The 17,110-nt window shown below is 43.7% G+C and overlaps 1 protein-coding gene across 8 annotated transcripts in view; it reads right to left on the bottom strand.

Moving 5' to 3' along the window:
- Nucleotides 1-105: 105 nt before the first annotated feature.
- RhoGAP100F (Rho GTPase activating protein at 100F) overlaps nt 106-17,110 on the bottom strand; it is a 33,962-nt gene continuing 16,957 nt past the window's right edge. The window contains exons 3-11 of one of the 8 annotated variants that reach the window (NM_001170315.3): nt 12,695-13,279; nt 12,365-12,638; nt 11,199-12,301; nt 10,023-11,133; nt 9,875-9,954; nt 9,495-9,804; nt 8,649-8,902; nt 6,673-6,796; nt 106-6,579 (exon numbers count right to left, since the gene is read on the bottom strand). In NM_001170315.3, coding sequence (NP_001163786.1) covers nt 4,907-6,579; nt 6,673-6,796; nt 8,649-8,902; nt 9,495-9,804; nt 9,875-9,954; nt 10,023-11,133; nt 11,199-12,301; nt 12,365-12,638; nt 12,695-13,279 — 5,514 coding nt within the window. In that variant the 3' untranslated portion in view covers nt 106-4,906. Of the gene's footprint in view, nt 6,580-6,672; nt 6,797-8,648; nt 8,907-9,071; nt 9,805-9,874; nt 9,955-10,022; nt 11,134-11,198; nt 12,302-12,361; nt 12,639-12,694; nt 13,280-17,110 lie in introns of those variants that run through there. The other 7 variants (NM_001300700.1, NM_001260467.2, NM_001260468.2 and 4 more) reach the window with 7 other exon arrangements.

Genomic DNA, 17,110 nt, shown 5'->3' with positions numbered 1-17,110 from the left:
AGATTTCTAGCTGAAAAAAGTGCTCTCCAATTAAAGTTTAAATAATTCAACAAGTATTTTATTTATATGTATATATATTTTCATTAAATAATTTAACATCGCTTTATTCGTACGCAGGGAACGATTTATGTATTAGTTTGCATTTCGTTTTGCTTTCCGTAGTTATGCATAATTATTATTGTTATTTGTTTGTAATAAATTATAAAGTTAATTTACTTGCTTTTTAGGCAATCACATACGCACGGGCGCTCCATTCCTGTCCGCCTTTGCGTTATGCAATGAACTTCCGCCATGTCTTTGTGAAATAAGTTACTTTTTATTATTTCATTTACCCAATAGCAAAGTATCTTTATAATGTACCGCCTTTTTTATATCTATTTTAACGTTACATATTTGTTTGCTTCTTTGTGGCAGTGGTAAATCAGAGTATTATCCGTTCTAACGAATCCTCGCTGTTTGCGAACCTGTCAGTTGGCTGGATCAGGTCTTGTTCCGATGTGGTTTAACATCTTCGTGCATCTTCGTTATAGGTTTGGAGATCCGCAATAAGATATTGAGATATATACATATGTATGTTCATTACGCTTAATTGTTTGTGTTTTATTCATATGCCATTAATAGGAGGTCCAAATAAGGAAGAAAGATTCGAAAAAACTTAATCGGTTGTAGATTTTTTTAATTGGTTTCTTTAGCTTCCTTTAATGGTGGGGTTTTAAAAACGGTTTGATGAAGTTAAATATAATTATTTATAATTTTGCACAACGACCTGGGAGGAGTGTGATATTTTTTCTATAGATCTATCCGTCATTGTTTAATTCTCTACATGAAAACTTTTCTCCTTTTCGTAAGGTTTTGAACTATTGGTTAGACTATTTCTTATTGCATTTTTATATTAAACTTGCATATTATGTAGGTAGCAATCTGCTGGTGGTAATATTTGTATTGTTTTTGCTAATATTTTACTATTACTTTAAGATTTGTTAAGTTACTTCGATAAAGTTCAGTGATGCGCTGGAAAGGGAAGGGAATACACCAAAACATTTCAATTGACCGCTTAAACAAGGAAAACTCTTTTTTTATACTGGGGATCTTCAAAATGCTAGTGTATGAATATTTTTGTTTTGATGTCGATCTCTATGCAAAGGGAGTTGTATGTTCTTCATTTACTTTTGTTTTGTCTTCCGTTTGTTTTATATGGTTTTCAGTCTTATCAACAAATTGATTGCTTGGATTTTGTAAATTTGTTTGCTGGATTGTTCTTGTTGTGGTTGATGTTGCTATTGTTGATTTGCACCTGCAGCGTATGCTGGTGATGACAGATCTAAAGATTTAACTAAAATGCATCGCCTTAACGTTTGATGGAGTATGCTCATGATGTGTTGCACTTAGTTTTTAGGTGGGTCTCCCCTTGATTTCTTTTCTTTTTTTTTTGTACATTACGCCTACTATAACTTGCTAAAGCCCTGAGCATTTGGTCTCCATTTACTTATTAAGTTCGACAGAAGAAATCTTTTCCTTAATTGCATTCCTTACAAACCGCTCGAAAAACCATGACAAAAATCCCCGTAAAGCGTCAAAATGTTATTAAGGTGGGCAAAAATAAAGTATACAAAGGTGCGGGTGCGAAAGGGCATTTTTAGTTTTAAATTAAACGAAAGTATAGGCATTTAATGCTCACATAAACACACTTAATCTTTACATATATCGAAACTAGCCAAATCGTGGTACAACAGATTCCGATCTCACTATCCGAAAGTACCTGCGAGGAATCGATCGATTTTACTTGGAGATTAGGTTTTGAACACAATCTGAATCTGCATCCTGCCAACTTTGCCTATGTGTCCGATTCTATTCGTATGCATATTACCTGTAGTAGGCTTAGTTACTTTCTCTAATATGTTTAAGTGTTCGATATTGTGCAATACATTTCAATAAATTAGTTCGTTTCCGTTAATTCACCGTTAACTAATTTAATGTCTAATGTGTTAGCATATTTATCAATTCATTTGCCATTTTCGTTTGCAGCTAAAAGTTGGATTGGTTTCAGTATCAGATAATTAGTGTTTAGTTAGTTGTAGCTATTCTAGATTAAATGCATGTACAATTTGTAGTACTTGGTTTCCCGCCAATCGAGTTTTTGTTTGTTTGTTTGGTATTTATCTATTTATATTATGTAGTTGCTGCTTGACTGCTATTAATTTAGGTTTGTATACATACTTCGATACACGAATACTTTTCGTTAACAATTTTTCTCTCCTCTGCTAATTCGTTCAGCTGCAATCTGTTTTCGTTATTTGCTTTAAATGTACGATATGACACAGTGATATATATATTCCATAGTGTATGCTTACGAGTTCTAAGTACAAGTACAAATAGATATCGAACAAAATCGGGCCCAGTAAAGAAGCTCCAAGCGGCAAACCACAAACCGATGAAACTGCAGTCGCTGCCTCCACTTCCTTCTTCCACCACCAACTGACAACGTTCGAATCTCCGCCACGTTTTACATCTAATGCTAACTAACTACGACTATGAAGCCACAACAATTCGCAAATAAACCGAAGTGCTGTCATAATATCCTCCACAAACTCTGCTACTATTATATGGTATATAATTAATATTTATAGAATTTGTAACCGTGTAAGTCTGGTCGTTCAACGATTAAAGCTTTCGGGATAAACCAACAAAAAAACCGGGTTGCAGAGCTAATAGGGGTACTAGGTCTTACTTGTGTTTAAAACGAAGGCGACAGCTTTAGTAACATTGATGTTTCTGTGTTATGCATGAAGTTAAAACCGTAAAATCAATAAAGAAGTTGGGCAGCAATGGCGGCAAGAAAGTCACACCACCACAAAATAACTAACCCGCCTGAACTTCCGATTTCTTTTTACTTTTGTTAAAAATTCTACGTGCTATATGCAATAATTAACAATTTACTATATAAAAATCAATTTGCTCAACTATATGGTTGCCTATTTCGTGGTTTTAAACTCTTTGGTTTGGTAATCATGTTTAACACTTTATATGCTATCCATTCTTATAAATTAAATCTGGCAACATTTAACCGAATAATTTACTATTTAAAATCTTATTGTGTTTGGGGTTCCCAATCGATCTTTATAAGAAGCAGTACTAATTGTTAAAATCAAATAATCCGCCATATTGATTAAAGGTTATATAACTTCGATTAGTTATGGCAATGAATGTACTGTGAAGTAATAAGTGAGGCTTTTCACTTTAATTGATTTTATTTAGTCGCTGAAGAAAGTTGTACTTGCATGAAGACGAATGATTATACATTTTTGTTAGCTAACATAAATCTTTCTGTTTTTTCCTATTTTAGTCGGATGTTACTTAGAATGATTCTGTCTAACTTGAGTTAAATAATCAGAGCAGTAGGCTGTTTTCCAACGCCTATGACTATAACCAGCTTTAATTACTGATTACTTGACTACGGGATCGGTAAATTCCTTTTTGGGTATTTACAGTTCCGCAACATATGCATTCGAAAGTATTATAAATTTAATGTTTTATAAAATTGAGATCGTTATAGGGTCATTTAAATGTAATTTCCTATACAATTGGGGTTAAGCACAGTTGGTCATTAATACGTTTTAAAAAGCCTTGAAAACATACCTGCTGTAAACTTCTTAATCGCAAAGCGCTCTTAACTTGCTATTTAGTAATACATATTAATATTAAATTTTCATCGCTTGTATAATTATGATTAAATGTTTAGAAATATTATACTGTACCGTTGTATATTAGTGTATATATCAGACTTTGTTTCATACAAAAACTAAGCACATTGATTCGATAATAAATTCATGTATTTGTATTTTGCATGTCAGTTTGCGAGTGGTGTCTGCTATGTGAAACCCTAATCGGGAGATCGATCTTACTTGATCACATGCGCATATTTAAGTTTTATAAAAGAGGCATGGGGCGAAACATTTTAGGCAAATATGTTGCTCAAAAAGTCGTAGAACATTTAATTGGACAGGTTGTCATAGTCGTGTAAATTGCTTTTGCAGATAAGAGAGTTGGTCACATTTAAACGCCCACAAAAGAGATTACGTGGGTAGATTATAATAGCTCTCCTTATATACAGTTTCCACTGCGAAATATCAGTAACGAATCACGGTGTAAGTTGATATTGAAGTATGTTTTGAAAAATTAAATGCGCATTCAACCTTTTGGGTAAGTTCTTCTATTTGTATTTCTTAAGTGTCATTTATTGTATACGCTGTTGACTTTATTCAATGTATATTTTAGTTCATTAAAAATACTGTTCGTAAATATTTTTGAATTCGGATTTATGTTAGCTAAACTGCAAACCACTGTCAAGCGCTTCAAGACTTTTAACGCTATCAGGGATAAGCTTTCACAAGTATTTATAAACACATACACAGAGCTCGGCGACTATTTTAGTTTTTGTATGTAGATTATGCTAGCTTTAAAGCTTAAAGGGACCTCATTGTGGCGTTATATGCAATTATCGATCGTACTTTGTAAATTTGTAAACTGTAAATACTTCAAAAGAACACTTTCAGCATTGTGTGACATTAGTTGTTACATAACTACGATAGTACGCGAGCAATGCAATGGCGAAAGGGTAAGATCGCCTTGATGTTTTCCGATAAAATTGATAGAGTGGGAAATAAAGTTTAATCAAGGGCACTGCAGTCGAGCAGTTGACAGTTGATCGCTTTTCGATGCCCACAAATATTTTAAACGATCCATTTTCGCAGACCGAAAAGGTGAAGGTGAACTAAGAAAGACTAAGAAAGATTAAATAAGGAAGACTAGCTTTGAGATTTTTTTAACTTTCGCCAATTGTACGCGTATAATCGTAGTTGTATCTATATTCCTTGCCCCTAACCGTATTTATAGCATTTTTCCTACCTCACTTGATGTCATCGTACTCATCGCTACCGTTTTTCGAGTCTCCTGAAGACTGAAAGGCCATAACGGCCGCTCTGTGGTGGCCCTTGTCCGCGCCTAGCTTCTCCTCCCCGTGGGCATTACCCCCGTTGCTGCCCGGCTTTTCATCAAATGCGTCCAGGAAGGGGTTAGTGGCGGCGTACTGAGCCCTATAGGTTCCCAGTGTGTGATAGTTGTTGCCTCCATTGGCAAAGGGGCGCGAACTGCTCACAGTGGAACTTGTGCTCGTGTAGAAGTCGTAGCTGTTTGTGGAGCCAGTCATAGAGCTGACCCCACTACTGCTGGCGGTTCCGGCTCCACTTCCACTCGCCGAAGAGTGGTACGAAGAACTGTTGGCCGATCCGCCAAACAGAGCTGCCCCCGTGGAAGTTCCGTTTTTGGGCAAGGTGCCGTACAGATGCATGGTATTGTGGTTACCGTTGCCGTTGGTGGTGGTGAAGGGACTTGGACTGGCGCTAGAGTGGTTGTGGCTACTACCATTGCCATTACCTAAGCCACTACTGCCAAATAGCGTACTGCCGAAGCTTCGGGTCTCGGAGCTTGCTCCCGAAACTGCTCCCAACCCAGTTCCAGACCCTCCTCCTATTCCCGACTTACTGCTACTGCTGCCGGAGTTCTTGGTGTCGTTGGTGTAGATGGTGGTGGTAATGGCTCCACTGGCTGCAGTGGTGCCACCTATGTACGTCTTGGTCTCCGTTTCCGAGGACGATGAAGAGGCGAGACTGTCAAACAAACGCCGACCTGTAGAAACCATGGAGGTCGCGGGGGTCGTACTACTGGCCGTTCCAGTCCTGCTATTGCTATCCTTGCTGTTGCACAATCGTGAGGGCGATGACAACTTCTGGCTGTTCGCATTAATAGATGATTCCACTGAGCCGGTGGTATACTTGCTTATAGCTCCAGTTGTAGCACCCGGTTTGCTCGACGATCCCGAGATAGGCGTAACTAGTTGGTAAGTACCCTTCGGCAGACCATCGCCGCTACCCGGTGGCGAGGGAGATTCCGGTGACTTGATTGGCGTAAACTGTACTCGTGGCTCCCGCTTAAGATACTTGGACATCAGCTGGCTGGTGGTCATGGCCTGCGATTGGGCCAGCAAGGCATTTGTGGACGCCGATGACTTGTAGGAGACCAGGTCATCCGAATCGTCTGAAGAAGTGGTCGGGGCTGATGTGGCGGTAGAGCCAGCACTCAAAACGGTTGCCTGCGATGAACTGGAGCTGGATGTAGCGCTCGACTTGTTACGCATTGCTTTGTAGTCTTCGCCGCCAGAAAGGCCACTAGCATTCGCCTTGCTGGGAGTGTAGCTACTGTTGCCAGGGATGATCTTCTTGGTCTCCGAGCCAGTGTACTTGGAGCTGTAGCTGGATTCCTCGTTTACCACACTCTTTGCCTGCGTCTTATGCGTATCATAAAAGTCTACATTTCCCCTTCGAGAAGCTGTTCCATTGCTTTCCTTGCATCCCAAGGTCGACTCTGTATCAGCCTGTGTGGTGGGGGTGGTGATTTCAACGGGCGCATCTTTTTGCAACGGCGGTTTCTTCATCACAATGGAGTATGGGCTGGATGGCTGGTCGACGATCTTGACTTGCTTAACGGAAACAGGCGAAGCACCGCGCTTGATGGTGTCCGTGCCTGCAGAAAATTACAAAAGCCTCGTTATCTTTCCTCTCTAATAACAAACACAATGCAACCGACATAAGCGTAGGAACATTTGAGTTTACTTACTTTTACCCGATCCGGAGCCTGAGCCCGTCGATGCTGAGCTACTGCCGGGGGAGGGTGTGCCTGGAAGTGGCAGTGGCGATGGGTCGGGAATTGCTGAGCCCACTGAGCCCCCCAATTGATAGGGCTGCAAGAAAATAACGAACGGAAAGGAGAGCAGGGGAATTCCCGCAAAGTTGGTTATATGTTGGCTGAACGTCAATTAAGGCTGAAAGTAGCTTTAAGGGCGTCAATACGTGCAAATTCTTGGTTTTGGGTGGTGCAGTAAGAATTTCAAATTTTGAATCATTTCGGGGCTTAGTGTTAATGTTAATGTTTGTTTTCAAGTGGGTAAATGTGTGACACATACAGGAGCATATTTATATTCATAGACAAAAGACAATTTCACTGCGTGCGCGGTGCGATTCTCATACAGGTGACGGCCAATTCGTTAACCAATTACATGTTATTATTGGGATTCGGGTGACTATGTGGGCATTGGTAAAGTTATTGGCTTGTGATAAGGCGTGATTTGTATTTCATGCAAGCAAATTTCAATTTCACTATTTGAAATTGACTTTCAATAATATGTTAACTAAAAATATATATGTGTCTTTTAAAAATCTTCAGTGACATTTAAGTCGAACTGAGTGCGTTGAGTAAGAGCGGTTTTACTGGACTGTGGATTTAAGGCTTTAAACGAAAATTTCAACTTAGGGAATAGGATTCAACTGAACTTCCGAGAACAATTAAATGCTCCGATACGTTTCCCCTCCGTCTTTGAGATGTTCTACACTATTTAAGCTGTGCTTTCGAACTCTGGGAAAATTAATGCGCCAAGGTGTCGGGGACTTGGGTTGTGGGCTTGAACCAACAAGAGGAGCAAATCTATTCCTGGGGCGGGTGTGTAAGCAATTCCAATGAAACGCAAGTTTGGTATGATTGGTGAAGTTTTTACAATGGCAGTGGCACTCGATATTAATGAAGCTTTTATAAGATGTGTCTTTCATTTGTTATGTGTAGGCATACAAAGCTGTATGATTTACATATTAAATGGGAGTGAAATAATTATGTTTGGGGAAAACTGTCGTTACGAGTATGTTTATTTGTTACCAGTAGTGGGCCAATCATGCTTTGCACGCCGTTTAACACCATTAACATCATCACCATCATTATGTCAGACTGATGTATAGATTATGAATGTACGTATACATTTATGTATCACAATTACAACGTCTATCGATCAAGGATCACAGCAAATTATTGTTTACTTTACTATTATAATATAGGTTTTATAATATATTGTTTTCATAAAAAGCAAAAAAAAAGTTAATAACAGATAATGCTTCAATATTGAATAGTTCAATGGACAAATATTTTTTAAACTTTCATCTTTTGCAGAACGGTCAACAGGAAAAGAAGAAGGAACATTTTTCAGCGTACGTGTTTCTGTGTATCCGTGTTTTTAGGGTTAGTGTAAAATGAATGATAATAATGAAAATGACACGGTTAACGATTTCCCGAATAAATAACTAAATGAACGTTATGTCCCATATGAACAGGAATTTCGCCCACACTTGTGACATGTTTTGATTTTAATATTTGTCATACCAGCTTCTTTCAATACGCGAAAAATGTTTAGACCCGCCCACTCTAATGGCCACTATAGCCTCCTCTCTTGTTTTCTGTAAAGTTACTTCCCTTAGTTTGAAGAAATCAGGAATTACAAATTTAAAAGTGACTTGGATGTAAATTTAGATTTAAATTTAAAATGCATGATTTAGATTTAAAATGCATCCAATCTTTTGCCCCATCACATTGAAATATGGATGTTAGGGGGGGGGTGTGTGTGTGTGTGTGTGTGTGTGTGGTGTGGGTTTATGGTGGATGATATGTTTGTATGCAAGTTTTCTGGAAAAGTATGTCTCTGTTGTATTCATTGTTCGCGTCTTCGGCTGTTTTGTTTTGGTTGCTGTGTTGTGTGGATTCTGTTTGTTTACCTGTTGCACCGCTTGTTGCAAGGCTCGATGCGATTGAGCTAACTGACCCACTACTGATTGATACAGATGATTGTTGGCTGTGGCTGAGAGCTGAGGATGGCCTTGGGAGAGTATGTTGGTTACCGAAGTGGACGAGCGCAGAAGATTGCCCGCCGCCATGAGCTGCGCCTGCTGCTGCAGTAGAAGTTGCTGTCTGTCCGCTGGCAACGCACTGACTTTGCTTCCACGCTGCCCTGTTGACTCGCCGCGCCGACCTGTCTACATAGGACTCTGTATTAATCAATATTAATGTGGACGCGCTTTGAAGTGTTTTCAGTGGCTGAGAGGGTCAGGTGAGAGAGGACTGCGGTTACCACTTGATTGCTTCCATGCGTCTTAAAATATATTCTGCTATTGATTTAGTCAAGTCAAAACATATGTTTTCTTAAGCGTTCTTCCAATCATACAAATTGTGCATCGCACCCACTTTATTGGCATTAAAATCGGAATCAAAATTGTGGCTGGCTTTGAATTAAGACGTAATTAAGCTGAAAATAGCATTGGAAGTGGCAACCGTTGTGTGTGGGTGATGGGGACGGTGTGTACTTCTGTCTGGGTAGGTTGCATAAAAGCTAACAGTAAGAACGGTTTTGTGACGCACTTTATATTGAAGAACGAGCGGGTGGCACAGATTTGGACTTGAAACTGCTGCTGATGCAGCTATGCATCCAAAGCAGGAACGAAAATATGAATCAAACTCTTGCAAGTGTGGTGGCAATAATCGGTGGGTGTTTTGTTAAGTGTTGGGGATGGGGCTTTCTGGTAGCTCTGGGGTAGGAAATCAATCGGACGCTGGGAGTACGTTACCTGAAGCAACACCGGCCATATTGCTCATGCTCCCGGCGGTGACCAAACCGCCCATCATTGCCCCCGCAGCGCCGCCCATGTGCTGCGCCATCTGCTGATGCTGCGCCTGCGGCTGCGGCCAGATCTGCAGAAGATACTTAAGCACCGCGATCGGCTGAGCGTGATCGATGTCAGCACCCGGCTGCGCACTCGCCGAATGCAGCATCAGCGGTGGGCCCATCACGGTGGCCAACGCCTGGGCTGACATCTTGTTCCGCTCCGAGTTTGAAACGACCAGCGAGAGGTGATCAAGAAGGAATACCAGGGTGGCCTGTTCAATTACGAAATTGTTATACAGATTATAGATTACGTTTCTTAAATTTAAAAACGACCGGTCTCACCCTGTTCGCCCGCGGTAGGCAGTCGAGTATGCTAAGCATCAGTTTCGCATTGCCCTCTGGGTCATCTGGCAGGCAGACAGCTATATATTAGATAAAGACAGTCCAATTGGTATTTAAAAAAAATCTTCTTAAAATTAAAGGTTCTCACCTAAGGCATCCACCGTCATCTGGAAAAGACAGCGCGTGAACAGCGGCTCGGGCAGCTCCCTAAGGTAATCCTTGAGGACGCCGGTGATGACGTTGATGTCAGGAACATGTTCCGGGGTCAATTCCACTGCACGGCTATTGCGCTCAAAGGCCTCGCGTAGCAATCGCTTCTTGGTAGCCGAGCCGCACAGGCGGTACAACCCGATTATATCAAGACCACGCCGTTCCACCTCCTCCACACAGCGCCTTAATACGATGGGAACAGGTGCACTTCCGGGAGCATTCTTAGACTCCCGATTCACCACCGTTTCCAAATCAGCGCCGAAGAGCGTAGGGTAACCTGCTCTCAGGCTCGGAAGTCCCCTTCTCTTGTAGAGAGCCAGTGGATCCGTGTGCCGCATGCGAATGTATATCGTACCTCTTGGTTCAACCTTCAAGGCCAGTTGATGAAGTGGAGACTGACGGAGGATCGACGATAACGAGATTGCGCCTCGGTAACACAGCTTGTGTCTGTGCTGCGGGTCCCATGAGTAGACTAGTACATCTAACTGTTTGTTGCCCACCAAGTCGAGCTCAAACGACTCGTCCCAGTCGAACTGCAGGTCACCCGATCGTACCACAGTCCGTGCTTTATGTACTCGATCGCACTCGATTACGCAGTAAAGATCTCTGGTTTGGCCCTGTGTCGCCGTTCCTGCTGCTCCCTCTGGAGCGGTTCTTAGGCCGCGACCTGCTAGCAAATGAATCCATAACATGCCGGAGATCCCCCCAATATCAACGATGGGCTTATCCAGCTTGTACTTGGCAAACTCCGCCGGGTTGATGTCGATTTGGCGGTGCGGGCGTGGTAGGGTCGCGCTTGGAGTTGGTGCCGGACTCTGATGACCACCGGTGCTCAAGATACTGCCGCTCGGACTGGCGGGACCAGCGGAAAGCTCCAGTAACTGTCGCATGCGCCGTATGCTAGGCGAACGAATGGAACCCGCTCCTCCAATGTGCTGTGAGGACATGGAGCGCACGGGTAGTGCTGAAATTGGTCGGGTAAGACCCATGTTCCGATCGAGAGTGCCCGTACCAAGAATATGGTTTCTACTGGAGTAGATGCTTTCCGTCTAAATGAATTTAAAATGACGTTATCCAATAGGTTAGGGCTTTCATCAGCAATATATATACTCACATTTCTCAGTGCATCATGGATGTTCTCAGCGCTACACGAAAATCGCTGAGCCCGTGGCTGGGCAAACATGTCCCGCGTCATTCGCATTTGTTCCGCAATTGCGGAACTGCTAGGCGCCCTTCTGAGCCAGGCGCGGTATTCATCTGCCGTAAATATCGACGGACTGGCGGTAATTCGCTGACGTAAGTCCCTTCCTCTCCGTACATCGAACTCGGGTGCCGAAGTATTTCCGTCATTTTCGTCCACCAAACGATCTCCCATTCTGGAACGAATTCCCTGCAGTCTCGTCCCGGGGCGCTCTCGTGGCAACGAGTTAAATTTGTTAAGATCAGCAGCTCCAGCCAGCAAGGCAGCCGTTGAAGCTGCGCCAACTCCTCCGCCTGCTCCACCTGATCCCCTCGACATACTGCCGATGGCAGGTCTGTTATAGTAGTAGTAACTTGGCCTGGGCCCAATTGTGGCTTCCGTATCGCTGGAATAGTCCAAATTTGGTCTGGAACGACGGGTCAGCGATTGAGCTCCACCAGATGGAGGGCCGTACTTGGATACACCGGCTCTCTGTTGATCATAGCGGCCGTATCGGCCAAGAGTGCCTCCCACTCCTACCTGCATTGGAGCTCCACCGGTCGTTCCAGGTTTTAAACTTGATCGCAGAAGGGAATGCCGCCCCAGTGAATTGGAATAGTCCGAATATTCTACGCGAGGTAAATGCTGATCTGAGCCAGATCGCGGAAATCTGGCATGTTGCTGAGCGAGGCCAACGTTTCCAGTTCCCGTTGACATTCTTCTCGAGGGACCCACTGGCGGACCACCAGGCTGTCCAGGATAGAATGCATGTACCTTCTCCGCCAAGCTTTCAAGAGTGCCGGCATTTTGGTAGTAAGCATGCGACGGCGCAAAAGCATGTGCTTTCGTGGGTTGCTCCGTAATGACCGAAGACGGTGGCGGTGGTGGTTTATAGCCCCAGTTTGGAGGCTCACCCATGGCTCCTCCACCTCCGCCGCGGGTATTGTAGTACATATCCAACTGCTCGGACTGCGGGCTGTAATTATTAAGACCCAGACCTAGCCTAGAACGAGATTCCGTCATTTCGCGACCATCTCCTGGAAGAAATAGAAGAGAAGCAAGCGATTAGATAGGTGAACGTGGCGTCCATTTCAAACTACCTGTACGTCTGTCACGTGATGAGCGCGGCCTCGGCATCCGGTCCGTCTCGTCCAGATCCTCGTCTCGCAAATCTCGCTTGATGACAACAACCGGTGGGGGCTTCTGTTCTGGCCTAGAGAGCGTTGGCGGTCCAGGAGATCCTGTGCCTCTATTGCCCCGCCGCTGACGTATAGCCAGCACCAAGCGGCGCGGAATTGACATAATAATGACGACATCGTCTAAGGACATGTGTGTCACGTCCACCAGATTTACCGCAAGGATTTCGTCGCCCACCTAGAATTATATGGGATTATTTTTATGTCCGGTTATAAGTTTCGGAATAAACTTACCCGCAAGCAGCCGCTGTTGTAGACAGCCGACTCCAGTGCAATCCGCGAAATAAAGACGCCATCAGTTCGATCGGCCCCATTTCCCTCGCGGATGTACAAGCCCAGCGTCTGGCCCGGCCGCTTGACTATTTCTACCAGCTGCACGGTGTGCCGTGCGTCCGCCTTGTTCATCAGCTTGTGGGCAGCGTCCACCGCCTGTTTGCTGCCCATGCAACGCGGCTCCAGGACGCGCACGATCATCTCACCGCGTCTCTCCACCGCCTCCAAAGCCGCCGCCGTGTTTGGGTCGTGGTCATTCTCGACGGCTTCTATCTGCCGAAAGATCTCTGAGCTGATTCCGCTGACTTTCCGAAAATCGCCCTGTAGCATCACCGGGTCCTTGACCCCGGCGGCGTTTGACAAACTTCCGCTCTGACCTCGATGGTTGCTGTGCTGATTGCCATGATGTTGCTGCTGGTTTCCATGATGTTGCTGGTTTCCATGGTGTTGCTGGTTGCCCATCGCAGGCATCTGGTTGGCGGGCAGTGGTCCGGGCGGGGCCCGTCCCGGGCTTGCGGTGACATCAGGAACTGATCTTCCATTTTCCTACGGGAAACAATGGCAAAATTATTTATCATAGTCATCCTCGCTAAATGCAAATATCAAGAGTTTGACGCTTTTTAAACTAATTGTGGGCCCAGCTGCAGCAGCTTTTGCACTTCCGGCTGCTTTTGTCTCTGCCTTTAGCTTCACTTAAGGATTTAGCTTTGCATAAATTAGGCTAATTTATCGCAGCTCAGTTATATAAACGGTTCCTTGGCATAAAGCTAAGGAAACTTAGCTTAGCGAAACTTTTTCACACTTAGTAATTGAAATAGGAAGTTTTTGTTTTAAGTCAAAATCAAATGTCATGCATCCCAAAAAGAATTTGGCACTGCCTTAAAGAAATACCAGTTACCAAGAAGATTGGTTACAAAATTGTGCTGCTGACGTAATGTTAACGACCTTTTTGTTTTGCCAATCTTTCCGACCTCCTATCCTACGCTCGCTCCAGAAAGTGTGCAATAATTAATTCGCCAGTCTCTGTAATTTCTGTCACCGCCATTTCAGCCGGTTGCACCGTCATGCAAAACTCCAGGACATCGAGATTCGAGGCGACAGTAGCCGACACGTGACGTTCACCGATGATGTCACACGCCCTGAAGTTTATGAGGATGGCCCTGCCCCAAAATTTCCCCGGCGGTAGAGGGAGAGCCCGGAGGCCAGAGCAACAATGTGAGGGTCGGATATGAAATTGCTGGAAAATGAAGTGCCTGCCGCAAGCTAAGCAAAGTTATTAATGGATTAATACCAAGGAGGGGGTGTTTGGGTGGCCAATGAGCGGTCAACAGCAAAGTTTCCCTTGCCACGCAACGGAAACATCTTAAGTGATCCAGTACTCGGCTCTGTGGTTGCTGAAAATCATCTTCGTAAGGGAGAAACAAATTGGGAATGAAGAATCTTTGAAATTGCGAAACTTTGACATGTGTTGGCGACTGACCGTCCATTTTCCTCACTCCGTTCTCAGACCAATTCTTGTTGCTACTTGATAACTTCGCCAAACTTGCAACAAGAGCAGATATCGTTAGGGAAAAGTTCTGGCCCTCGAATCTGCTCCTTCCATTTGCTGTTAGTCAAATGGGCATTATTATGCTCGTCAAAAATCGGAATTTTGCCATACCAAGCAAAACTTTAGCCTATTTGGCTGCATCTTTCCTTCAATCGAGTGTCTTTTGGGCATTTGCTGGAAAACAGGCATTAAACTATTAAAGTGTGTTTACTATAATGGAATTTTGGTGTTTGCCTGCAGTTCACCAACCGCAAATCATGAGCAAATAAATAATTCAAGAAAAATAGCCACCATTAACGCTCAACCGCGAGGCACAAAAATTTCAATTTGTGAACAGCTTTCTTTTGAAAATGACCACTAGTGTGCAGCTCTTTGTGTGTGGAAGCAGTAGGCGTGGTCTTGGCCGAACAACTGTATTCAATAAAAAGAACTTGCCAGGCGTCACAGAGGACAAGTAGGCGGAGCACTGTTGATGGCTCCACCGTGTTGGAGCTGTTTGCTAACGAGAGCGGCTCGACTGGTGCACTAAAAACAATAAATGTAGATGGTGTGCATCGCGTGCAGGTCTGCTTAGGCCAGAGGAGCTGGAAAAGGAGAGCGGACTCTAAATGGACACATGAAGTGCCAAAGCAACGAAAACACCCTCCGTCCGAGGATGTCAGCGGAAAACGTATGCACCCGCAACCTTTTGCCCCAAGTACCCAACACAAGTATTATTTAAATGAAGTTCATAGAATTCGGTTGGATCTATGCGTAACATTAAAGTCTCTGCTTCCGCCTTATGGTAGTGGTCATTAGGTGTACATGCACCTCTCGTTAATAGCTCCTTAGGTCGGTGACGTATGAAAGCTGTGGTATGTGAACCAAGACGTATTGTCCCATTTGTTTCCTTCTCCTATCCCTTTTGGCTGCACAGCTAGAAGCGTTTTTCATTCAGTTTGCGGTCATAAGTTATTTACATCGCGGCGCACACTTAATTAGTGAGTGCATACCTTATTAACCTGCAAATCCAATAAGTTGGGTGGGGGGGGTGGGTGGTGTGGGGTGTTGGGTTTTTGATGGGGAAATTGCCCTCCAAGCTGAGAGGTGCTGTTGCGGCAAATGCAAATTATCAGGGCGGGTTTACATTAAGCGTCTTTGGTGAACGTCTGGCGCACATGTGACTCACGGAAGAACGAAGGCTGAACCCTCTGGGGGCTGCCGGTTTAAACTCATTTCAACTTCATTAGGTCGTTGCTGTTGCCGACTAAGCGAGCCTACGGAAACCACCCTGCCACCTAAAACCCACTTCTTTCATTCGGCTTCCCACTGCGTGACGACAGCTAATTGAAAATCCTCAAGACATCACATATTGAGAACTGACATTGGCAGGCTTTTTTAATTATGGATGAATCTTCTTGCTGGCAGTTTCTGTTGCGGGAAAAACTAATTTGGACTGGACCTTCGGCGGAGGAGCGAGAGAAAGGCAGGGCCCATTAGAGCCAGTTGCGTGACAACACAAATCAATAAAAACCATTTTAGTGCCTCTGCAGCCAAATAAAAAGTAAACACCCAAAAACGGAAAGTGACTAAAATTGTAATTATGCCAGCGCAGGCGCCATTAACTTTCGGAACCTATTCCTCTGATAAAAAAGCTTTTTAAGGTAGTGAATTAGACAAAATTCGATTGATTTGGAAAACAAAATAAGAAGTCATCACCTTTAAGTTTTCCTCAGTGTACTCGATGGTGCTAGGACTAATCACTCCGCAGCGCTCTGCTTCAGAGTGCGTCATTTCCCGGCCAGGTTAATAATTGACTAGCCATAATTGTAATGACTGAGTCTTGGTGCGATTCCGGCAAGAACCGAATTTGTTTTCCGGGGTCGACTTGCCTTTCGGCAATTCTAGTATTGACCCCCGTCCTCCATCTCCATCTCTCCTCCAGTTGGGTGATGGATTGTCCAAAGCATTGATTGATTGACAGAGCGTGTGATTTGGCTTGATGTGCTCGCCTCGGTCTCTGTGTCAATTCAACCACACGATGCTTAGATTGCCAAAACCAAAATGAGAATTATTGCCTCGGCTATATTCGAATTGATGAAATAGATTTTGTTTTGCCAACGCCGAGTAATTAGTAACTCCATACGAAAAAGCAAGTCATGTTATTTGTCTTATGGTGCTCAAACTGATCCAATTACGTGCGGAGCACAGGGAAAGCCAAAAGAAGCCAACAACACTCGGAAAATTGGTTCACCCAAACGATTTATAAGGCCTTTTCGTGCTGCCCACTTGACCACTGAATTTCCGCACAACATTATTGTTAAATTCACGAGAAATAATTTTCGGAAAATTCACTACAACACTTTTGTAAAATGTCGGTTGCATAAATTGTTCTCGTAAACAAATTGTGTTCCGGCCAGCAAGTGAGTAAACGAAGGATTTCTGCTCCCTTAGCTTTCAATTACATAGTACGTTTGTTTGGCATTCATAACGTTCTTCACACAAAACAATTTCCTTGGACTACACTATTCCGGAAAATTATATTACGAAGCATTAGGAACCAAACCGAATTCCACCTGTGCTGCAAACAAAGACCGAATATAATTATAAATTTAAATCCCCACTAATATTCCCAGGCAGCGCCAATTACCCGTCACCCAGCAATCGTCCGAAATCCACCGAACCCACTGACAACAATTACAATTAAATGCCAAATGCACAGCGTTCCGCTCCCATGTTAATAATAGTTGTCAGTTGCAGCTGCGCTAATGTCAAAATATGTGGCACAGGAACAGGGAGTAGGGCACATTCACATTTCCCCCAGTGGCAGCGGGCAGGAGCTGTGGCTT

Source organism: Drosophila melanogaster, chromosome 3R (genome assembly GCF_000001215.4).
Source record: "Drosophila melanogaster chromosome 3R".
NCBI lineage: Eukaryota > Metazoa > Arthropoda > Insecta > Diptera > Drosophilidae > Drosophila > Drosophila melanogaster.
This window is presented reverse-complemented; position numbering and strand designations above follow the sequence as displayed.